At 35.9% G+C, this 25,694-nt stretch overlaps 1 protein-coding gene across 1 annotated transcript in view; it reads right to left on the reverse strand.

The window, feature by feature from the left end:
• Galntl6 (polypeptide N-acetylgalactosaminyltransferase like 6) overlaps positions 1-25,694 on the reverse strand; it is a 1,096,110-nt gene that overhangs the window by 646,821 nt on the left and 423,595 nt on the right. Inside the window, exon 4 of the mRNA XM_036209517.1 lies at positions 3,466-3,604. Coding sequence (XP_036065410.1) covers positions 3,466-3,604 — 139 coding nt within the window. The remainder of the gene's footprint in view (positions 1-3,465; positions 3,605-25,694) is intronic.

Consider the following 25,694-nt stretch of genomic DNA (forward strand, 5'->3'; position numbering starts at 1 on the left):
CTAAGAAAAGCTGCAAGATAATATTTTCACAACATTTTTTAAAGCCCAAAAAACAAATTCTTTCCTAGTGGCACTCGAAGACTGTGTAAAGCTTCTTTAAACTGTCGTGTTTTAAAGTTAGCCAAATCTTGCACTCTGTTTTACAGACTGAATCAATACAAAGAAACTATGGTTAGTTAGCTGCGGAATAATTAAACTAATAATCCTGAAATACGTATTAATTGGATTTTGTAATTTCTAGGACCATTTGCATAGAGCCTCATGGTGTTACTATCAAATTTGTATCCATTTGAGAGTCACAGGGAACCCGGAAGCATAGAACTTTAAGCAGTGTAGATCCTTCCTGCAAGACTTTAGCTTGCTTTTTTTTTTTTTTTTTTTTTTTTTTTCTGCAGATGAGACTCTGACACAAAGTCAGGAGGAGCATCAGGGTTCTGTTAGTGACCTTTTGAGAATCAGATATGGACTGAAGTCAAGTTGAGCTGTCAGGGTCATTTCTCAATGCCTTCCTGATATGCAGTGTCTGCTAGTGTTTGCTTTATCTTTTTGTTTGATATCATTTTACTCCACGGCATTTGACCTTTTTCAGAATCCAGCTTCAATAATGAAGGAAGACCGTGGTAAGAGTAGCTGCTGTTTGCTTCCTTAACATTTGGAATAATATTTTCTTAATAATCTAAGCTCAGTGGGTATAATAAAAACATCAAATTAGTTTTGTTTTTACTTTTCAGGATTGTGTAAAGATATATTTTTCTAAGGTTGTGGTTACACTGAAAATATGCTCTAAAAATAACAGTCTATCAACTTTCCTCAGCAGCTTTCTGCTGTTTCCAACTGTAACGCTTTCCACTCGAATGCACCTTAATAGGTTGCGAATGTTGGAGGAGAAAGAAGGTATAAGGAAATTATTGTCTGAGCATATTTATTATGCCAACAACGCAGCTTATTCATCTTTGATGGAGCACAATTAGACGTAGAATTTCTTGTAACAAGAAATGTTTTGGTCAGTGGGAACTGCTACAGATAATTGTAAATAACTTGAGAATAATTTGTTTGGATAAAAGGCCGAGGACAATACATAGAGTTTTCAGTTTAGGAAAAATTTTATTTGCACTTCACATTAATCCTCTCTACTTAAGGATATTAGAAAAATCTAATTTGCCACCGGTTCTGATGAAAAACGCAATAATTATTATATTTGCCAAATAAATTAATGAAATAGTAATGGAAATAAAATAATAGCTTCCTAAAGCATAAGATATTTTTCTCTTAAGTGTCGATTATCTTGAAATAACACTGAGCTTTACTTATTTACAGTTCTCATTTAATTTATGGCTCTAATCTCAGTTTTTCATAGTATCTGTTATTATTGTTCCCTCCCTTCTTCCACCCTCTCTCTCTCCCTGTCCTCTCCTCTCTCATGCAAATGTTTCTTAGGGGAGACTGCAATGGGGGTTCCTGTGGAGTTAAATCAAAGCTAAGGAGTTGAAAATTCTGTTCACATCCAGTGTTGTCATAGTTTTTTAGCTTTCTTTAAGTGTCCAGAAAACCACATAAGTTTCCATCCCCTCATAATTAACAATATAGAGATAAGGTTGAAGTCATCATTATAGACAGGTGAACTCCAGAGGATTCCATGCAGCAGCATTCCTGTATCAGTTAATACAATGTAACTCTTTGTCAATTGTCAAACCACAAGCAATTCATAAAATGACATGGAATTGAAGAAGAAACTACCACCATGTAATCGCTCATTCTAATCACTCTCTATGGCAATATTAGGTCAAGGACCCAAAGTAATGTTGGCTTTAAAAAGTAGTCCATTGAAGGTGCATGTCCAAATACGGTTCTGATAACGTGTCTAACAGAGAAAAAAATGTTTATCCCCAACCCATAATATGTAGATGATGAAAGATAAAAAGTATGGACTTCGTCTAAAAACATTTTGTTTTAAATAAAGGTAATAGAGTCAATGAACATGCATTAATTTTCAGAGTCCTTATTATGGTTTAGATTCAAAATGTTGGCTACAAGCTCATGCATTTGAACATTTGATCTCTAGAGATAGCACTGTTTTGGGAGGTTGTAGATCCTTTAAGAGGTAGGATTTTGGCAGAGGAAACTGGAGATGGGCCTTACACTTTATTACCTGGTTCAAGTTCATATACCAGCTCTGCTTGGGGGAGGTCACTGAAATGTAGGTATGTTCCTGCTGCCCAGATGTGTCCATGCCCATTACTGAGGAGAGCATGATGACTCCCATGCAGCTGTAGGCTGCTCCAGCTACAGATCCTTTTCTGCTATGGTAGGCTTCATCACCTCAGAACTCAGCCAAAATAAAGCCTTAACCCTTTACATTGCTTTTTGCCATTTTTTAAAAATTGCAGCAATGAGTAAGGTTGGCATTCTTTTAGAATTTCAAAAATTATTTAATTTTAATTAGATATACTTAACCTTTACAAAACACGAGATTTTTAATCCAAATGATTAATGTGACACTTTGGTTACATATACCATAGTGATATGCAGTAAATGTCAAAACCGCAGGTGAGAGAGCTGGCCCTGGGGTCTCCAGACTAGGAGAGCAACCTGTGACCCTCACATGCTGCAGCACACAAGAAAGCAGCCTCTACTTCCCATCAGGGCAGCACCCTAGAGCTGAGGGCTTGAGAGCAGGAGAACTAACCCCGCCTCCTCCTCGCCTCTTATGCCACATACAGCAATAGGAAGAGAGGCTCCTACACCTTGCCAGGACAAAACAGTAGAACTGGCCCTGGTGACATGATTTCAGTAGTGGATCTGAGGGCCTGAGAGCAAGAGAACTGGCCCCATCCTTTCAGCAGGCTTGCACTGGGTGAGCTAGCCAAAGCAGTTGCTGGAGAGTTCACCCTGAGGAGAAAAAGCTAAGGAGCTGACGGACCTAGCTACCACCGGGCCCAGAACCGGTGCTATGAGTTGGCTCACCCCACCATCCCCTGAATCCATGAACTGTTGAAGTACATGAAGGGGATGAACCTATGCATCCAAAACAGCAGGATCTCCATGACAAAGGACAACAACAGGATATCCAAGAGGAGCCCCAGTGAGAGCCCATTATGGTTGGTGTAGCAGAAACTAGAGGCCTTGAGTCAGACCAATGACATTTGGCAATGAGCAGTTGTAAGGACTAAAGGGTAAACTGTTTGCCTCAACGGGCCACACTACAGCTTCCATGATGAGATTCTTTGTTTGTTACTTTGTTTGTTTTTGTATTTGGCTTTGGATTTTCCCTTTAAATTTGGTTTTCATTGGGGGGGGGGGCAGGGTGCAGGTTGCAAAGGCAGAGGGCAGCTATGAAGAGATGAGGTGATAAGTGGGATCAGAATGCAAGATGTGAAATCGATAAAGAATCAATAAAAGGTAAAAAAAAAATTAATAACATAAAATAACCAAAGAAACAAACACACTTGACATGTTCACACTTACTTAGCATGACGGATGTCTGGCAGCGACCTCTCTAAAGCAATATTGTTGCTGACAAAAATATTGAATCCGTTTTCCCTGTAAGCTGAGTCATCACGGTCCTCTTCAGTAAGAGGATATGGTTTTCCATGTTCACCTTTCCCTACAAGGAAAAAAAATAAAGTTTTCATCTGAAAAAAATTATTTCATATTCTAGAACAGATATCCATCCATCAATAATATATAATGAAAATGTACGATTTCTACACTCTAGCATAGTTGTTATCCTTGATGAAAAATTGAAGGCATGACATATGCAGGAAAATGATTGAGCTGAAAACTATTTTATTAAGCAAATAAAGTAATCCCCCGAAAGACAAATGCTTTCCTCTCCTATGTAGGTCATTAGATTTTAATTTTTATATATGTATGGAAGTGCACCTGCAGGTGCACGTACACAAGTGTATGCATGTAGATGCTGGGGCTTGCTATCACAAGTTGTTGCTCTGCCTTACACGCTGATGTAAGTTTTCTAGCAGAACTTGCCTCGAGCCTCTACACACACACACACATAGGCATCTGTACTCATGCCTGTGCCTACTTGCAAGGAAATCCCACACTTAGACATGCACAACAAATATACACAATCCTAAAATGTCAGGACAGTAGTAGAAATCTTGTCAGCCTCTTCCTTCTTTTGCACATTTGTTTAGGCACATTTGAAGATTTTCGTGTTATTCAGCTGAGACTGAGAACCTAGTAAAGCTAATGTTTAGTATTTGAAATTGACATTTGTCATTTAACATAACCTCTTAAAGAGTAACTGGTGTCAGTCTTATTATATGGGATATTTAGAAAAATAACTCATGGATTATGTTTTTGATACATTGAGTTTATTTTTTTTTCTTGTGGCATTCTGTGGTTACATATTCTCTTATTTATTAAAGCTTCATTATAATGGATTTGCAAATGAAAAAATCACAACAACATCAACTACCCCCAAAGTCCATACATCTCAATGAACATCTAGAGTTAAAACAGCCATTCTGAAACTATGGAGTTTCACACTGGAGTTCACACTTTCCCTACCCCACTATCTTTATTCACCTGTCCACCACCAAAAAATGAAAAAAAAATGACAAAGTTAAGATTGGAAAAACAGTAAGTTTTTTGTTGTTTTTGTTTTGGTTTTTTAAATCTTCTTTCATGTCTATAACTTGCATTCCGGTGCCAAGGAAGGGCAGTCTACACATAGCAATCATTCCTGAAGTAATGTTCCTTTGAATCTCATTGGGATTTCATATGACTTTTCTTTATTTTACGTGTGTGTGTGTGTGTGTGTGTGTGTGTGTGTGTGTGTGACACATACACACATATATGTTGAATGATGTGTTACAGCTTTTTTTCTGTATATTATTCTCCATGCTCCATGCTGTTTTTTATACTTTCGTGTTAGCTGCTCACTTTTAAATCTCATTGCCTCTCATAGAATTTTTAAATCTCCAAAGTTTTATAAGACTACAATATTTTTCTTTCATATGATAGAATTCATGTTGTCTCTTCTTGAATGAAATACAGATTTCTCATTTTATTCTGCAACTTATAATAAATAACAGTTTCTATATGTATGTGCTCTCCTCTGATTTAAATGTGATTGCTTCAAAGAACTGCAAAGATGAGTGTGAATATGTATTTGTAAGTGTGTGTAGGTATGAATCTATTTTTAATAGAAACTCCTCTGTTATGTTATAATACTGCTTTATATTAACAGAATATTAAAGTTTAAAATCTTTAAAGATTTTTCTATTTTTTAACCTTATTAATTTGTTTTACAAAATACTTGATTTTAATGAACAGAATTCACTTGCGGGGGGGGGCTTAGGAAATTCAGTTTCTGTATCAAAGTTATACTCCAATAATAACATCAGAAGGCATCCTTTTTAGCTTCTTGTATCCTCTCTGTGACAGTTCCTTTCGTAAGGCAGATGTCCGCATCAAGAAGGGGAATTATAAGAAAGTGCACCTTTAAGAACAGGATGAAGCAGGACATGGTAGTGCATGCCTGTGATCCTTGAACTCATTGGCCTGAAGCCAGTGGTGTCCTGGTTAAAGGCTAGCCTTAAAAAAATCAATGATGATGATGATGATGATGATGATGATGATGATGATGATACATACAAAATTTTCTATACTTTCGGGCAATTTTTGAAGTGTTTGTATGCTGAGCCCTAATAAACACGGAAGTGCTGAGGGCGTTTTTAGTGGTAGAGTGCTTGCTTAGCATTCGTATGGCTCTGGGTCAGATCTCTGACACAGCATTACCAGGGATAGAAGGACTCACAACCTAGTCTGGGTGCTAGGGAGTCGAGGCAGAAGTAGCAGGTTGGAAGTTATCCTCTGTTACATGGGAAGTTTGAGTCTAGTCTGTCCTAGAGACCTTGACTCAAACAACAAAACAAACAAAATGCCACCCTCCACCCAGCCACCCCAATAAAAACAAAATCCTGATATGATGCCTCTGCTCCTATTTTATTTTCAGGAAAGATGTCACTTTATTATCTTCTAGAATAAATAGAAATTAAAAATCCAGTGGGAAATTTCATGTGCAAAGCATCACACTGAAATATTTTATGTGTGTTTAACTCAATACAATTGTGCAGCAAAGTAAGAGTTGTTCTGTCCAAGTTCCATGTGAATAAAATAAGAAGAAAAACTACTTTCATTGAACATTTCCATGACTGGGAAACTTTTAAATCTGCAAATCTCTCTTCTATAGAATGTCCAAATTAACAGCAGAAGGATTTTGAACTATATGCAACAAGGTATAACTAAGTCTATACTTCATTCTATAAATTGTACTTAGTAAGAAAGGTAAGAGAAAGTACTGCTTTTGTTTTCTAGACTTTCCCCCCAAAATAAAAGGCTAATTATCATATTTGAAGATTTTATATGTAATTACTAAGTCCTGAGTGAAATACACAAATAACCCTGCTTTTCTTTTCACACTTTTAGAGATGTTTTTAAGTCCATGGCTTCTAATTCAGTCACTTTGCAGGCTACAGATCTAGACAATGTATAGTGATATCATCATTGGGACACCTGTTAAAAAATTCATTTTCTCTGTGTGACAGCTTGGTGTTTAGACTGGTAAGCAAAGATCCCAGAAGCAAAGGTTTTCAAAGAAATGAGTGACTCTTTAACATTATGTAACAAAACAAGTACATTAATTTAAATGGCATCTTAGAAATTTTGTATTGAATTTGTTAAATTAAGTCTAAAAATAATTGCATTCTTATACATGAAGGCAGAAGATTTTATTGCAGATGTTATAAAGCTTTACTATCTACATCCATGTAATCCCCTGAGTTTGCATTTGTTTTGTTAAAAAATGTAACAAACAACAAAAAACCCAGACACATACAAAACCCAATGACACAAAACAAAACAAAAATCCAAATGAAAATAATAAATTAAGTACTACAATATTAAAAATATTTATTATTATTATTAATTCATAGTTTTACATATTTTGAAATACTAATACACTGTAATGTAACTCATTATAACAGATTGTGTATTCAGGCATCTTCTTTAAATTATGAAATACTGTATAATCACCATTTTTAAAATGTTATAAAAAGTAAATGTGATATTTTAAATTATCAAGGCATGAGATTAAATATCATGGGTAAATGTATAAGTTTCAAGCAGAAAAGAGTTTTCCAGTATGTAACTGATGTAGTAATACTCAAAGGAGATATTGGCCACCTAAACAGGAAATTTATGCTGATATTTTTCATAATGCACCTAGTATTTGTCTCCTGGCTAAAATGGCGTTACTATGACTGTCTTGTAGATTGCTGTGACTATCAATTTGGGATGTGTATTGATTGTGTACTATGCGCACCACTGGGTAAGGAAATTGAAAATATACATAGTATCATGCCAGACCTGAGAGAGCTGGGAACATACTATGATTAGGAAAATAAGGGCAAATTTATTAAATGACTGCTTTGAGAAGAAAACCTGGTGTGTGTAGAATTAAATACAGTGGAAAAAAACAAAATTTGATGAACTGAAGAGCCTGGTGTAGGCTAACTGGGGAAAGAGAGCTGCACCTCAAGTTGTATGAAGAGCAGAGGGTGCGAATCCACTTTTAAAGGCCTAGGGCTGGAGCCATTTTACATAAGAAGAAACTGGGATAATTGAATTGTGCAAACTCAATATTCAAATGCAGTACTGAGCAAATATTTAATAAATCTATTTTACAAGACAGATCTGCTAACATTGACTTCTGAGAATAAGATAAGCTTAGGTCCCAGGAAGGATCCTACTGACACTTTGAGTTATTCAAACTGTTCCTTCTGAGCGAGTAGCATAAGGATAATATAGGAAACCAGTGAGGGTGTGTAGACAAATTTCTAAATGGTCTTATTAAATAAGAAATACAGAGCCAAATGTAGGGGTGAAAGCCTTAGAGATCAGGGAAATAGTGACACCAGCTAACCTTAACTCACCAGGCCACCGAAGCTTCCCAAGAGCTACTTCCTATTTATCTGAGGTTTTTGTTGCCTTGCTGTTCTGCCTTCTCATTGGCTCTTAGCCCAGCGACCTCACTTCCTTGTTACTGCCTGCCTGTATAGACCTCCAGGTCTCTATGGTTGGTGTTGGGATTAAAGGTGTGTGTCACCACGCTTGGCTGTTCCCTAGTGTATCCTTGAAGACATGGAGACTCTGCTTGCCACGTGATCAGATTAAGGGCATGTGCTGCCACTACCTGACTTTTGTTTATGGCTGTCTATGTCCTCTGATCTCCAGGCCAACTTTATTTATTAACATACAGATAAAATATCACAAGGGTGAGCAATTGGGAAAGTCAAAAATCCATGAATATTGGTGCCTTCCAACTTTGCTCATTTGTAGAGATCTTTCTTTATCACTCCAACATAGACAGGAATTTCAAATACTATATGCAGACTCTTTTTCTAACTTTTCATTTCTTTTCTTTTCTTCTCCTCCTCCTACTTCTTCACTGCTCCCCTTCTCCCTCCTGCTGTACCTCCACCCCATCCTTCCTTTTCTTCACCTTTGGCCTTCTCTTTCAACCTCCCCTCTCTATTTCTCTCTCTCATATGTAAACCACCCCTTCTCATCCTTTGTTCCTTTTGGACAGTCTTACTATATAACCCTGGAACTCCCTATGCAGACCAGGCAAACTCAACCTTGTAGTGACCCCTTTGTCTCTGTCTTATAACTGCTGGGACTGCAGGATTGTGCCAACCTTTATAGAGACAGCTGCTTTCTTTTTCTTTTTTTCTTTTTCTTTTGTTTTGTTTTTTGAGACAGGGTTTCTCTGTGTAGCTTTGCACCTTTCCTGGAACTCACTTGGTACCCCAGGCTGGCCTTGAACTCATAGAGATCTGCTTGGCTCTGCCTCCCGAGTTCTGGGATTAAAGGCGTGTGACACCACCCGGCCCGACAGCTGCCTTCTGTAACATATTACTATTGTGAATTAATGTTTTCATCTACTTCATGACTTTCTTTCAGTGAGAATGTACACTCTGAGAGAGCACAAAAGGCTTTGCTGTTCAATAATGTTTAGAAGGTGATTATCCCACAATAGACACCAGTCCCGTATTATATGAGTGGTAAACAAATGATGAGCTGCTGAGGATTTGGCCTCTATTTCCTGAAAGAAATGCAGTCATTTATTTATCTGAAAGCAAATCTTGACCATTTTATTGGAGAAAGGGTTTGAGGATTATCAGGGTTCCTAGTGGACATTAAAATTTGGACACACAGAAGTTTCCTAGTGAGATCTGAACTTGCTTTACCCAGCAGGGCTGGATTAGGGGATGGCTTTTGACCACATTTGTGGTTATCAGGTGTGTGGAAGGGTCTGCATTTGGCTGGGCTAGGGGGAAGGAAGTTTGCCCCACCCCTTGGCATTCCTATAAAAAGCCCTTAGAAGAGACTGAAGGGGCTGGTGGATAATGATCCACGTCCTCCAAAACTATCCTGTGTTTCTGTCTGTCTTCTCCACACTATCTTTCTATATAAATATTTCTTATACCTCTCTCCTCAAGAGTACCTTGAACTTACACAGGGACACTTTGCTCAGCCTGGAAGGAGGGGACTAGACCTGCCTGTACTGAATTTACCAGGTTGAGCTGAATCCCCAAGGGAGTCTTGGCCCTGGAGGATATGGGAATGGAGGGGAGGGGCTGGGGGGAAGGTGGGGGAGGGAGGGGGGAGAACAGGGGAACCCATGGCTGATATGTAAAATTAAAACACAAATAATAATAATAATAATAATAATAAAGAATACCTTGAGAAAAAGTTGGAGCTGGCCTCCCACAAAAATTTAAGGGAAAAAAAGTAAAAAATAAGATATTGGAATTTACAAACTAGTATAATGCTGTTAAGATAACTAAGGTCTGGGGATATGTTTTTGTGTGCAGAAATTAGCTCACTGAATGGTATTTGTCGAATTCTCTAATTTTAGTAGAAATGGAAGAAAAATCACCAGTTCTTTATATATCATTCACTTCCAATTGTTCCTATAAAGATTATAGACACCTGAGAACCAATCTGATAAGGTGTTTGAGTGAGATTTTTTTTCTATTACTATTACTTAGAAGTAAGTTTTCATCAGCTTGCTTAGTCTATCCCAAAACCCATTCTCATATGCATTTTCCTTTTACAGCCTCGTGAGCAGTTGGTATAACATGTTCCCACTATCTTATCTGGCTTAAAGATATCCCCAGTAAAGTATACAAAAACTTAAATTCATAATTACTTCTTTAGAAATCAATTAAATCTGAATTCATTAAGATGAAAAATTTCTACATCTAAAATGAATGAAATGTTTTCTGCTTATGTTAATCTTTCTTCAGTTTTTATATATGTTTTGTTTTCTTCAGTTCACAAAACATTGAATACCTATACCTAAGCACTTAGCTATATATGTCACTAGTAAAATGAATAAGCAATTCTCATCATGCCCATTCACAGCAGGTGAGCAGTCTGCTTAGGCAGAACTCCTATTTCATGCCTCACTCACAGGTTTGTCTGTATCTTCTTGGAAGTAATCACTGAAGACTGATTTTATAAAAACTGCAGATTGACTACGAATATCGATAAAAATATATTCACACAATATCGTCTTACTCATTGGGGAACCTAGTAAGTCATTCTATTCCTGAACTATCATTAGATTGCCTCTAAATTTGCTTTAAATGTTCTTTATTTTTTTATTTGAGTAAGCAATACATATGTTTGAGGATGTCAGAGAGTGTCTTTCCTTTTTCACGCCAAAATATCTCATCATACGGGTTGTTCCTTTCCTAAAACATATTACAGTCAGAGCTCATAAACTATATATTTTCTTACAGTGGTAGTGTATATGAAAGTCACTGAGTATCCGTGTACAACTGGGAGATGTACTGGTTGTGAAAGACATTGTGCCTATTAGAAACTAGACACTGGGCATTTAATGTGTGTTTATGAAAGTTGGAATGTTGATCGCTACTATATTAATCAAATTTGGTATATGAACATGTGCAAACCACCAGAAAAAGTCATGAATTAATGCTCTAAAGTTTTTTAAAATTATTTTTGTGTGATAGAAAATGTATAAATCATCCTTAATTATAGTATTTTTATTGCAATCATTTCAATTGCGTCTTACAATTTTTTGTTTGTTTGTTTGTTTGCTTTATTTTTTGCAACCTCATCTCAAGAAATAGTCATTGTACTTACTAGGGTATGATTCAGCAGAATTGGGAATTCTTTTTTGTTTGTTTGCTTTGTGTTTTGGTGTTTCAAGACGGGGTTTCTCTCTATATCCCTGGTTGTCCTGGATTTCACTCTGTAGACCAGGCTGGCCTCAAACTCAAGATCTGCCTGCTGCTGACTCTTGTGTGCTGGGATTAAAGACATGTGCCACCACCTTCTAGACAAGGGTTCTTTTTTATTACAGCTTTCAAGAAAGGCTGTTTTGTGTCAGGGTTAAGTGCGATATGTCCTAAAACCGTGTACATACACAATTATTTAATCTTTGCTAATAGTTTGACCTCAGAGTGTGTGGAAATTTGCTACATAAATCAATGCATGATTACTGTTACACATAAAATTCTCAATTAGATATAAATCTACAGAACTAGTTCAGCAATAGGAAGAGCAAAAGGAGCCAATTTGTCAAGAATAACATGGGCTGTATATACATGTCTTCTTTAGTATTTTACTAACAATTATATAGTGGAATATTTAGTTATAAATTAAATATTGCTGTGAGATGAGGAGGCCACATTTAAAACAAAGTATCATAAGAATTATTTTTTTGTTCTTATACTTTTATTTATAAATCATGTGGTCACTTTTTTCAGAAAATGTCATTCTTTATTTGTAAAGTAGAAATTTTTATTATTAGATTTTGTTGGTAAAAATAAATATAAAATATATAAGTAATAATTGTCTCCCAGGTGATAGTTATTTGATATTCTTATAAGTTTTATGAAGTACCAGCCATCGAAAACCCTGGAACATGCTTTACATTTTAAAGTTTTGCTTTCTTTGTTTTGTCAAATTTCTGTTATTCCATTTTTCCTCTTTGGTAGTGAAGTGTGTAGACATTTTCTTCCAGCTCTGGGCAACGTAAATGAGAACCATGGCTAGCTATCTCCTTTGTCTTGCTACTTGTCCCCCTACTCTGCTCTTTTGATTCTTCATTGTTTTTATTTTGCATTTATGTACTGTCTTTAAAGGTTCACTGATTCACAGAATTAGTGAGGAGCAGAAGGTCTGTTCCTCTACCCACAAGACTACAGTGTTGATTGTTCTCCTGCCATAGCACAGCTTTGCTGATGTGTGTAGAGGGAGATCCTGAGTTGGAGGTTAAACATCCAGACCCTACGTTTCATATCAAACTTCCACTAAGGAGCTACAGCTATGATGAGCTCTGTCACACTTCTTTCCTCAGCATTTTTATTTATGAAGATGATAAGTGAGGCTAGGCACATAATTAGTATTTTACAGTTCCCTCCAATCCTCTAATTGTTCCTTCCTATATAATCACATTCTCTGGGATAATTCATATCACAATGCTAAACTTGATAATATTATGTGACATTCTTTTACTCTAAAATAATTATGTATTTAAAGCAATTATTAATATTCAGAGGAAAGCAATATAATTTATTCTTACAGTCTATAATTAAAAAATATTGAGAGTCCTCTGAGAAACTAGGATATAAGATTGTTGTGGTCAGACTTCATTTCTCAAATGCATACTTACATATATGGAAATATGTATATATAACATATATAGAAATGAAATATATATATTAAATCATATATATAGAAATGAAGTATAAGCAGAGTGTAGAGAGCAAAGATAAACTAAGGTGTAGGCACTCTGAAATATTTGACCATCAAAAATGTCATAATCTTTGCTATTCTGTTATCAGACTCTGCCAATAGTGTTCTGTCTCCTACTGAATTGAAAAACAAAAAACAGAAAAAAAAATTAGTGGTAGATAAATTCAAAACCGTTTCTCAGAAAAAATACAATTTGTGATGTTTTAATTAAATACTCAACATTACTAATTTTTGAAGGAACTCAGTGAAATTACTCTATCCAGTAAATGTAATCTAAAAGAAGAGATAAGAGGAAGTCCCCATCAATAGTTGCAATAATTTGCTAAATATAGTAGAAAAATTAAGAACATCCACTATAGAGAGCCAAATAGAAAAATGCTTTTTAAAAATGAAAAAACAAAATAAATTTTAGAAAGGGAACTCATTGTTTTACAGTAGAATTTTGATGAAGAAAGCAAGTTTCTACCATTAATCAATTATTGGTGTAGGGAAGGATGAACCAAAACTAATAATATAAGAAAAAGTCACATGAAAACTCACTTTTATAAACTTATTTAAAAAAATTTAAAATAGACCTCAAATGGAAGTATTCTACATGGGTGGATGTTGATCCTAGACATCATGAATTATTAAGAACAAAATTCTAGTGTCAGATATATGGTAAGAGTTGCTGGTCAGAAAGACCTCAGAAGACCTCTAAACTCTACAATTTATGTAAATAACCTTGGCTTCCTAAAATTCTATATGATAAGACCTAATTGCTGAAAATACTGTACATCTTGATTGCAGAATACAATATATCGCCAAGACAGCAAGACACCATTGCTTAAGATACCACCTACGCAACTGACTGAACATGGAGAGGATGAGCTGGTGCCTAAACACTCGATGTTTTAATATCTTTGGTACAGAGAGGTACTGTGTAGGCTACCAAAAGAAAAGTTCAGACACCAACTCACTTATGAAACTTTTGATCTATAATGCTGACGTGCCTGCAAAATATGCTAGGGCAATGGTGGCGCAAAGTTTGCGGGAGTCACCAAACAATGCCTTATTTGACGTAAGGCACACTCCACCAGATGGAACCCATACTTGACATGGCTTGTGTGATCGAAAACAGATAATAAATAGTCTAGAGACCCAGGGTAAAATAAAATACTATTCATTTAAAAAATAGTTATATAATGACTCTGGATAATATTCTGCTATACCCATAGATCAGTGCCTTATTTAGTCATTATCAGAGAATCTTTCTCATGCAGCAGATGGAAACAGATGCAGAGACCCACAGTCAAATGTTACACATACACACAGAGTCCTTGGAATACACAGCTCTAAAAAGGATGTCTCCGTCCAATCCCTACTCTCAGAGCTCAGGGAACCCTGAGGTAAAGAATGCACAAAGAGTGTAAGAGACAGAGGAGATGGAGGACATCAGGAGAACAAGGGCCTCTAAACCAACTGAGCAAGGCTCACATGAATTCATAGAGACAGAAGCTGCAAGCACAGAGCTGACATGGGTCTGCACCAGTCCTCCATGTATGTATTACAGCTTTCAGCTTATCATTTTTACAGGACTCCTGAGTCTGTGAATGAGTGGGTCTCTGATTCTTGTGCCTGCTCTTGGGGCTTTTTTCCTTTTGTTTGATTGCCTTGTCTAGCCTTAGTGTGATGGATTTTTGTTATATCTTATATTTTACTTGCTTATGTTGGTTGTTATCTCTTAGAAGCCTATTCTTTTTTTATTAAATGATTTTCTATTCATTTTGCACACCAACCACAGGTTGCCCTGTCCTTCCTCCTCCTGCCCCCAGCCTTACCCCCCAACCCACTCCTCATTCCCACCTCCTCCAAAGCAAAGTCTCACTTGAACTATATAGGGGGGCCCCAGGCAGTGGGATCAGGATCTGTCCCTTGTGCATGAGCTGGGTTTTGGAGCCTAGTGCCTATGGTGAGACACTTTGTGCAGCCTGGATGCAAGGAAGAGGGGCTTAGACCAGCCTCAACTGAGCGTACCAGGTGTTGCGGACTCCCCATGGGAGACTAAGCCTATTCTTTTTAAATGAGGCTGAAAGGGAGTGGATTGGGATGGGAAGGGAAGTGGGGAGGAACTGGGAGGAACAGATGGAGGAGAAAATAATAAACTACCTTGTAAATTCAAAGAAAGAAATAAAGGAAGGAAGGAAGGAAGGAAGGGAGGGAAGGAGGGAGGGAAGAAGGAAGGAAAGAAAAGTTCACTTGAAGCAGAGATTCCCATCTCCTAAAATAAAACCAGATTAACATTAAAAATGTGATGTCACCATAATAATTACAGAAATAGTAACTAAGAAACCTAAAGTAGAGAGTAAGACTCTGCAAAGTTGTGGTAAACATGAAAGCAGGGCTGCTTGATTCTTCTAGGAGATTTGCTGAACCACATATTGCTCCAATATTGCAACTGTAGACGTGAAGAGAATGAAGAAATCTAAATTCAAGACACCACTTCCATTTCACTTAGTAACCTATAGATTTCACATAATAACAAGCAGGTTGACTTTCTTGTAATGGCTTCCTTTTTTGACACAGAATCTTTTCTAGCTTCAAGAAAATGTATGCAAGCTGTACCTTTTTCAGTCAATTTAAGTGGCAGCTAGGTTTGAGAATTTTGGTCTCATTTTAATGTGTGTGTGTATTCTTGCGTGCTTGTAATCTGAAAGTTAATTGCAAATACCTTTTCTTAGATGCTACCTTGTATTTTGTGACGAAGCCAGTCACTAGGTTAGCTGGCCAGTAAGGCTCAGGGACACACCTGCCTGCCTTCCTAGCTCTGTGTTTATAAACACAAACCACCAAGACTGTGTGTTGGAAACAAAACTCTGGTACTCATGTTCACATGGCAACCACTTTGCCAACTGCCAAATGAATATGGTTTGTAGATGTCAATCAGTTTTATATTTTTCATATATGTTCTTAGAACCATCTTCTATAAGAGAAAAATGTAATACACAAAATAGCTCCTCTATATGTGAATTAGGAAGGTAAATTGTGATGATTGCCAAATAATACAAAACAGAAAAACAATAACTAAAATTTTGATATTTTTTAAATGCAAGGAAGAAATGATTCTTGAAATATAAGTTTACTAAATAAGGTCACTCAATGGAGTTAGGAGAGAGAGAAAAAAATTAGATAATTCTAACACTATTGTATAGTGAGAGAATGCCTCTCTCTGTAGGATGCAGGAAAGATTAAATGTTTGAACTCTTTTTCAGTAACAAATATCGAACATTTATCAATTTATTTTGATTTTCTAGCTTTAACTAATAGTTGGAAAAAAAGCATAAAAATTAATCACACTAATTGGATAGTGAAGCATTATTTTTTTCAGGACATGCTGCAAAGAAATATTTTTAGACAAGCATGATTATTAAACTTTAACTTAAAGAACTCTTAGGGTTATTTGGGATATCAATCACTCCATCTTACAGGTTTTTCAGCAAGCCACATGCAAAGCTATCCCCATTATGTGTTAAATACAATAGGGGGAGGAAAAATGGATAAGCAAATGTCAGTTGATATTGGCATTTAAATGATTCACAAAAAAACTTGAATTTTTATAACTTGAGACATTAATGATAAATGCATTTTGTGTGTGCAGTCTGTTCATCCATTTAATTCTTAAGTTATAATTGACTTTCAAAGTGTGTATTCTCAAACCATGCAGAATGGCATGTATATGTAATTTAAGTACTCAGAAGGCTGACACAGGAGCAGATCCCAAGCTATCCTGTGCAGCATGACAAGTTCTAGGGAAGTCTGAGTTGCATGGTGAGACTTCGTCTCTAAATTTCTCAACAAACCAAACAAATGACAGTGGCAAAAAGAGTTGTTTCAAAGAATTTGCTGGCTCAAATATTTAATAAATCAGCTAAAACTTCATTAATTCCACAAATGTCTACTGTATGCTCATTACAAAGCAAAAAATGTTAGTAAGATTTAGGAAATGTGGGTGAAAATTGACATGGTTCAGCCTTCATAAAATTATGTTATAATTTGGAAAATGAATTATAACTAGATAAATATATTCAAGTTCTGAGACAGTTCTGATTCTTGAAAAAGTTAAAAATCTTTCATATTTTCCCAAGTAATCCACTGGTTCTATTCTGGGAGTCCTACTAATTAGCTTAGATTTTCTTTATCACTTTTGGCAAGAAAATAATCATTTTTTCTGTCATGTGTCATGAGTACATATATGTCAATAATTAGCAGAGTAACTCAGAGCCGAGTTGCTCTTCTGTTCAATTCACGTTATTTTCTGGAATCTGAAAGCAAAATACATATGTTTATTTTGTAAGATTACTTAAGAGTGTATGAGTTCTATTAAATCTGCACTTTTAAGGTATGTAAATTCTTTAGCTTATAATTTTCCTGGAGGTTCAAATTTCTTCCATAGACATCTCAGCACCAGCATTCATTTCCCCTATAATGAAGTCCTGCATGAGGAGCATACCTTCATTTTATCATAATGAACACATATTTTTGATATGAGTTCAAAGTAGTAGCACCTACCTCTTCCAGGAGATACACTTTTCAATCTAAACAACAAAGATTAGATTACATATTCAGATTCTGTAAGTATCTCTTCCCCTGTGAGCTGCTTGCCACTGTATTGAAGAGAGGTTTATGAGTCACACTGACAGAACATGTGACATGCATGTTTTTATTTTCCCTCCTTTATCCTTTCCCATTTCATTTTCAAGCCCCAGGTTCAAATATTTCATATGGATATCACTATCACAGCTTTCTAAGTGGTCTTCCTGGGGCTAAATTATCCATCCACCCAAACCCCTTATAATCTCCACCTTTTTGCTCCATTCACTTGCTTTCTTAATGCTGCCCTGGTTCAGAGAAATCCATTTCATAACTTTGTACTCCTCTCATGTCAGTATTTCAAATGTGTTATGACAAGATTTGACTTGCTGAAATTAACAGGTAGTACTTTTAAACATTCATTACACTACAGCTGAAAGTTTCCCTGTGTCCCACGTTAGCAGCTGCTCAGACCCAAGTAAACACACAGAAGCTTATATTAATTAAAACTCAGGCTTCCTACTGACTAGCTCTTACACTTAAACTCAGTCCATTTTTGTTAATCTATATGTCACCACATTTTTCGTGGCTTTATCTGTGTGCCATTACATGCTGCTCCCTGGATGGTGGGCTGTCATCTCTGACTCAGACTTTCTCTTCCCAGAATTCTCTTCCCTGCTTATCCCACCAGTACTTCCTACCTGGCTACTGGACAATCAGTGTTTTCTTAAACCATGTACAAAAGCATTATCCCACAGCACTAGACATCTTTGTATTCCTGTGAAGGTCTTTATGACTGTCTTGGCCTTTGAATTTATGCTTTGCTCAGCTTGGGTATCATCTCTCCATCCTACATTCCCATTCTACTTATTTGCCAGGATTTTCCATTTCCTTCATTAAGCAGCATCTCTCTCTTCTTTGATACTATCATCAACCAATCATGAACCACCCAGTTACCACTTGGTCTGACTGGTCAGTAGCACCTGTGAATAAATGAATGAATTCATTTTCGTTTGTTTAAGGTTACAGAAGTCAAATGACATACCAACTTCTTTTATGAATGAGTCTGCATTATCTTAGTTTTTAAAATTATTGTTTCTGTAATAGAGTTTAATTCATCCATAAAAAAGAGTGAAATCATGCTATATTCAGAGGATAAGAAGAACTGTTCAGTACTCTAATAATCTTTGGGGAACAAGGGGATACATGAATTTTTCAGGGTATTGGAAAAAAATCTATTTAGAAACATATATAATTATGTCAATATAGATCAACTGAATGAATATACAAAATCCACAAAATGATAGAATAAAATAGAGACTGGGTTTAAGAGATGGAGATTTTCAATGTCTTTGATTCACAGAATGATATCTATAACCTCTGCAGCTTTTATTCTCAACAAAGTAATTTTAGAGATGTTAGCTCTTTCTGCCCTTTGAGTAGCTCAGAGAAATACCCTTTAAATTCTTGCCTTGGGAACTTTATCCACGTGAGGGCAGTGTCTGCCAGGTGTCATTGTTGTTGTTGGAGCTTTAGGACTGAATGTTGGCTTGATGTGGAGGACAAGGAAAAGTCTAAGATCAGAGCTCCAGTGAAAGAGGCAAGGAGAAAGTCAACACATGGCACAGCCAGGGTAGACCAGGGAAATGGCAAAGGAACAGTAGGTACCAACTAGAGTGCTCCTGGGCACTCTAGTGATCAGGAACTCCTTGCCTTGGTGACTAGCTCTGAGAGTTAGGAAGGCAGGAATCATCAGAAACCAAGCACTCCAGGGACTTGAGAGTGTCTGTGGCTTTAAATGATGGACAGCTGTACTGAGAGGGCAGAAAAGAAAACAAAGAAGACTAGAATAGATTGCTTTACACAAGACAGTCTTCTGCACCATTCTTGTATATGCCTCTGGGGAGAGGAAGCATTGTAAGTGATTTTCCTGTCAGCCTAATAAAGTAAGGATTAGGTGTCAATTTAATTTATTTGTCAAGACTGTGTCTGTACTACATTATGGTCCTTACTTAATATTCAAATCCTGTGACTATTTGTCATCATTGTCAGCCACAGATTCAGAATATGTGGAACTTATCTGTCTCTCCTCACATCCTTGTGAAAGTACTAGACTATAAAGAGGCATCATGCAGTTAAAAAACACCTTTGAAAAGCATAAAGTAATACCATCTAAAGCTCCACATTTTGTTTTTGTGATTGCAGAAGTAGATGAGATAGATATAAAAATTAATTTCATTCATAATAAGAATAATCGGTCCATTGCCTCTATTTTTCAGTTATTAATAGCAACAAATAAAGTAGAATGTCTAAAATTATTTCTAATGCAGAATCTCAGAGGACCAGCTAATTACATTTTTATAGTGAATTTAGCATTTCATGTTCCCTCTTAAATCATATTTTAAAAGATTGATTTAGACTGTGAAAGAGCCAAGCAAAAGGTAGTTGAGAAGGAAAATTAAATTTTAGATTAGAGGCTAATTTGCTGCAATTATCACTGATCTAAAAAAAAAATCAATGTATTTCTCACATTTAATCTTTATAAATTATGAAAATGAAGTGAAAGTATTCTCTTGAAGGTGTTTAATAATCTAAAATACCATAATAAAATGTTTAACTAGTGAAATGCTAGCATTCATTCTGTGATAATTAATGTGGATGCTATTGGCCAAACTACTTACATGAACTGCTTTGCTACTATGAATGATTTTCTGTTGGCATGTTATTCAGCCTGTTCAAGCTTTATTGTTCATCATTAATTAGTATTAAATTCATCTACCATATTTCTATACTCAACTGTGTTTGTACAGAGCAAATAAAAATGCAAGCTATATTATTTACAATGCAGTTCATTTTTTTTGTGCTAGTCTTTATTTTGGGTCAGATTCTATTATTATATTATTTTGTGTAGAAAAATGATATAATAATTTATCAAGCAGATTTCTTAGATCAGTTAGGAAGGTATTTATGTCTTGAAGACAGAGTAATATAATAGTTATTTGCAAATAATTGCTATTTTCCTATACCTACATATTTTCTAAGAAATTATCACAATTTTATGAAGCATATTGTCAGTCTATGAAGAGTTTTTTGCCCTGAATTATTTAGTGGAAACAATAAAACCAAACAAAACTGTTTATTACCAGCATTATAAATAGCTTTGATTTATTTTCAGCATCCTTATCATTCTACCAACTACTTCTTCAAAAGGGGACAACTAATTCAGACAATTATTCTGTGTAATCGATGCTTTATATGCCAAGTGCTCAGAGCTTAATGAGCTGTTTGGGAGTTTGGAAGATAAGAATGCTGAGAACAAAGCTGACAAGAGAGGCTTGTCTTGTGAAGGCGCAAAGGGAATCAAAGACTATCGGGGTCATGTGTATGATATTTTGAATTAGAAATATGTGGAAGTATAAGCTTCGGTGCTTTAGTAGGGCAATGGATGCTGGCCTTCTGTGGCTGAAGAATCAGCTGTAATTAAAAAGAAATCAACAAATACTTCTGCACTTCATTAGGGCAGCAGGGGAGTATTTCCTAGGAGTCAACATATATAAGCTATGGTACAGGGTGGGCCAAAGCTCCACATAAAATTGGCAGAAGAACTCTGTAAGTGACGTGTATAAGTCTCCCAATGCAGTACCAATTTTAAAGACACGAGAAATGTAAGACTGTAAGTGTGTCATGGAGAGTGGCTTAGGCTTGTCACCTTACCAATGGGTTGGAATCCTAGAAGAGAGGATAGAGAGAGGTTACTGGGGGAAGGTGAAGTGCTGGTTACTAGATGTGTCAAGAACAGTAGTAAATGTGAAGTGGAGCTGACTAGATCCTACAATACAAGATGTGTAAACTTATAGGAAAAAGAATTGGAGAAGTGGGGCTGGCTAAAAGTTTTGGAGCCCAGAATATCATAAGTAAGTTCCAGATGCTAGACACTGAGTTCCGGAATGAGATTTACACCGCTAGATTTTGCTTTTGATTTTATCTGATTGATTTTATGCCCCAGTTCTTTACTTTGGGGATAATAAATAGAATATAAGTATATAACTTGGTTTTATTTTCAAGGGATCTTATAGTTAAGAGGCCTTGAATATTTAAAAAGATGACAGACTTTTAATTTTTTTTAATTTTAGAGCTTTGGAAACTTTTAAAGTTGTGCTGTATTTTAAATTATTATAGGGATTTCTTTTTATTCCTCTACATGCAGCCATACAGTTTCCTATTTCTTCAAGAGACTGTCTTTATGTCAATGATTTTGCTCAAAAATTATGTGTCTATAGATGTTTTGGTTACATAGAGGTCTTCTGTTCTAGTCCATTTATACATATGTCTGCTTTTATGCCATCCCTACTCTATTTAATATTTTTTGTTCATTTGGTTGCTTGGTTGGCTTATTTATCACAATATAGCTCTGTAGTTCTTAGCATAATTTGTATGCTATGAAATAATCAATTCAAAATGTGTTAAAGTCCTTGATGCAAGTCCTAGAACTGAAGTATAAGAATACACTTGTTAGCAGAATGTATAAGTAAAACAAGCAAGAACAACCAATGGCTTTCTTAAAATGCTCCAGGAGCTCAGAGAGCAGGGAAACAGACAAATATGATTAGAAAAAAATTTAAAGTCCCAATCAGAAGAAAACATCAGTACAGCAACAAAAACCCAACCTACAGGGAAATTGTTTCTTACTAGATATATTTTGGCAGATTGGTATACAGAATGCATAACAACACAAAAGACTATATTCCCAAACATCAAATAAACAAATCAATAAATGGACTAATGAAATAAACACAAGTTCCCATGAATGATGTCCAAATCTTCAATCAATGTGAAAAATGTCTAACATCCCTTACCCTCAGGAATATGTTTATAATAAAAATACATTGAGATTCTCTGTGTCAGAGATAACATCTTGTGGCAATAGATTAAAAAATCTTCTAGGATCTATTTACTTAGTAGAAAATCAGCTTCTATTAATACAAAAGCTAAAATTGTCATCAAATAATGTCATAAGCCTATAGAAAAGTTTTCCCTATCTCAATGTTTCTGCCAAAATACCCAACAAAATACTTTAGAAGATGAAAGAAAGACTCTCTGTCATTGGAGATAAGATAGAAGAAATGGATATTAAAGAAATGTTAAATAAAAAAAAATTTAAAAAAAATCTGAACACAAAACATCCAGGAAATCAGGGATGCTATGAAAAGATGAAATCTAAGAATAAAAAAAAAATGAAGGAAGGAGAAGAAACCCATTTCAAAGGCACAAAAAATATTTCCAATGAAATCATAGAAGAAAATTACCACAACCTGAATTAGGAGCTGCTTATCAAGAAACAAGAAGGATACAGAACATCAAATAGACTAAACCAGAAAGAAAATACCTCTAGGCACATAATAATGAAAATATTAAAAGATCAGAACAAAGAAATAATATTAAAAGCTGCTGTGGATATCTGTATGCTGTGAAAGTGTTGCTCTGATTGACTGATAAATAAAATGCTGATTGGCCAGTAGCCAGGCAGGAAGTATAGTATAAGTGGGAGAAGCAGAGAGGAGATTTCTGGGAAGTGGAAGGCTGAGTCAGGAGATGCTGCCAGCCACCACCTCCATGAGATGTCAGATGTAAAGATACTGGTAAGCCATGAGCCACGTGGCAAGGTATAGATTTATAGAAATGGGTTAATTTAAGATATAAAAAACTAGATAGCAAGAAGCCTGCCACGGCAATACAGTTTATAAATAATATGAGTCTCTGTATGTTTACTTTTGTCTGAGCAGCTGTGGGCCTGAGCAGAACTGGAGAAAACTCCAACTACAAAAAGCTGTAGGTAAAAGGACCAGAAAACATGTAATGGAAAACCTATTAGAATAACACCTGACTGGAAACTCTGAAAGCTAGAAGGGTCTGGATAGATGTTCTAGAGACACTAGAGGACAACAGATGCTAGCCTAGACTACTATACTCAGCAAAACTTTCAATCACAATAAGTGGCAAAAGGAAGACTTTCCAAAAAAATAAAAAATAAATGTAAGCAGTATCTATCTACAAATCATCCTTAGAGAAGATGCTAGAAGAACTTCTATTTAAGAGGTAACCACACCCAAGCACAAACAAGCAATAAATATTCCCAAGATAGCACATCAAATGAAGAATAAAAAATAAGCAAAACACACTATAAAATCAAAATTACAGAAGTCAACGAAACACTGCTTTTTGACTACTCTTAATGTTGATAATTCATCAATCAGTGGTCTCAATTTCACCAATGAAAAGACACAGACTAACAGACTCGATGTGAAAACAGAATCTATCCCTCTTCTGCATCCAAGATACATACCTTAACATCAAGGATAAACATCATCATAGGGAGAGAGCCCAAGCAATTGTCAGTGGTGCTGTACTTGGGCTCCTTCTCTTGGGTTCTATATAAAAGTAGATTGAGCAAGCTATAATGAGTAAGTCATCATTCCCCCATGGCCTCCAAGTTCCTGTCCTGTCTGAGTTTCTCTCTTGACTTCCTTTTATGATGAAAAGTGATATGGAAGTGTAACCAAATAAACCTTTTCCTCCCCAAGTTGCTTTTAGTCATGGTGTTTCATCACAGCAATATAAACGCTAATTATGAAGTTCCAGGTAAATGGATGAAACTAGAAAAACAACACCCTGAGTGAGGTAACCCCAACCAAAAAAGACAAATGTACATACTCATATATGTATGGATTTTAGCTGTTCAGTCAAAGACAAGCAAGATACAAACTGTATCATCATAGATATAGAGTCAAGGACTAGTGGAGAGGGATAAATCTCACAAGAAAGGGGAAATAGAATAGATAGTTGTGGATGGAAAAGTGGAGCTGGAATGGGAGGATCAAATGGGGAAGGAGAAGAAGAGGGGGATGAGGGAATTAATTTGGGGGTGACAGCTAAAATTAAGGGCCATTTGAGGGACTGTGTGCTATATGGAAACCCAATGCAATAGAAACTTCTTAAATTATATATATATGCAATGTAAATGAAATTGCAAATTGATAACCACTTGCAAATGAAAGATTAGTATTTGTGAAGGGACTCTCACTGGGAAACCAAACTACTATTAAGGGTAGGTTGCATGCCCAGCAGTAGATTGCCAACGGGGAAAAAAAATGTGTTGCTGTTTCACCTTGTTTGCCTAAGGCACCTGATTGGTTGAATAAAGAGCTGATGGCCAATAGCTAGATAGTAGAGGGATAGACATGGCTGGTGTGCAAAGACAACAAATCAGAGAAGAAATCTAAGCTTGAAAAGAACAAGAGGAAGAAGGAGAGAGTGGATAACAAGAGTGAAAAAGAGGGAGATGCCCGAGGCCAGCCTGATAGCTTTCAACCAGCAGACACAGAATAGAACATACAGAAAGAAAGGTAAAAAGCCTTGAGACAAAAGATAGATAAAGAGAAACAGTAGATGAATTTACATTTAAAAAATGTTAGGCAGAAACAAACATAAGTTAAGGCCAAGCATTCATAACTAATATTGCATTATTATTGTAATTACTGGCTAACCCACATGGAAAGCTATACAAATAAATTCCTTCTATTATAAATCCAAAAAAAAAAAAATAGTCTCTTTATCGTGATTTGGGAGCTAGTTGGTGCCACCTCCCACCCCCAAAAAAAGCCTGTTACAGTTTTTGTCCTACAGGTTCTTTGATTGCCAAAAATTCAAGATCAGCCTGGGCTATATGATGAGTGAGTTATACAGTCCAGGGTACAGAGTGAGACTCTGATTCGCAAAATCACCCCAACAAACAAAAAGCTAACAACAGACCCAAGAAGTAGATGCTTCCTTTGCTTCTGGTTTGCACTTGGAACCATCGGAAAGCATGGAAGTTTCTTTTATTTAATCATCTAGAATTTGTTCTGAGGACTAAAATACTTTGAAATTCAAGTAGACTTTTAAATATTTTGAATGTTTGGTTAAATTTAAAATTCTCGTGATGATTATTTTTTATTTGAATTCTGTAAATGTAGTCTAATGGGAAGAATAGTCATGATACAATGTTAATAAATGCATACACTTTATATAAAGGGCGGGTTTTAAAAGGAGATTTATTTTGGAAGTTGTTTATATAATTAAAGTTAGTATCTTGCATATAAAAGTGCATACAATTATATTCAGTGATAAAAATAGCTAAGAACCCATTTCTGTCTATGGTCATTGGGAAGTAGCACATGACCCTCCTTATAAAATCTCCTGCCTGTGGGTATGAAATCTCCCATCCATCTTGGACTGCTTCTTTAAAGGACTCCTCTCACCATTTTGGC

The sequence above is a fragment of the Onychomys torridus genome, chromosome 17 (assembly GCF_903995425.1).
Source record: "Onychomys torridus chromosome 17, mOncTor1.1, whole genome shotgun sequence".
Classification (NCBI taxonomy): domain Eukaryota; kingdom Metazoa; phylum Chordata; class Mammalia; order Rodentia; family Cricetidae; genus Onychomys; species Onychomys torridus.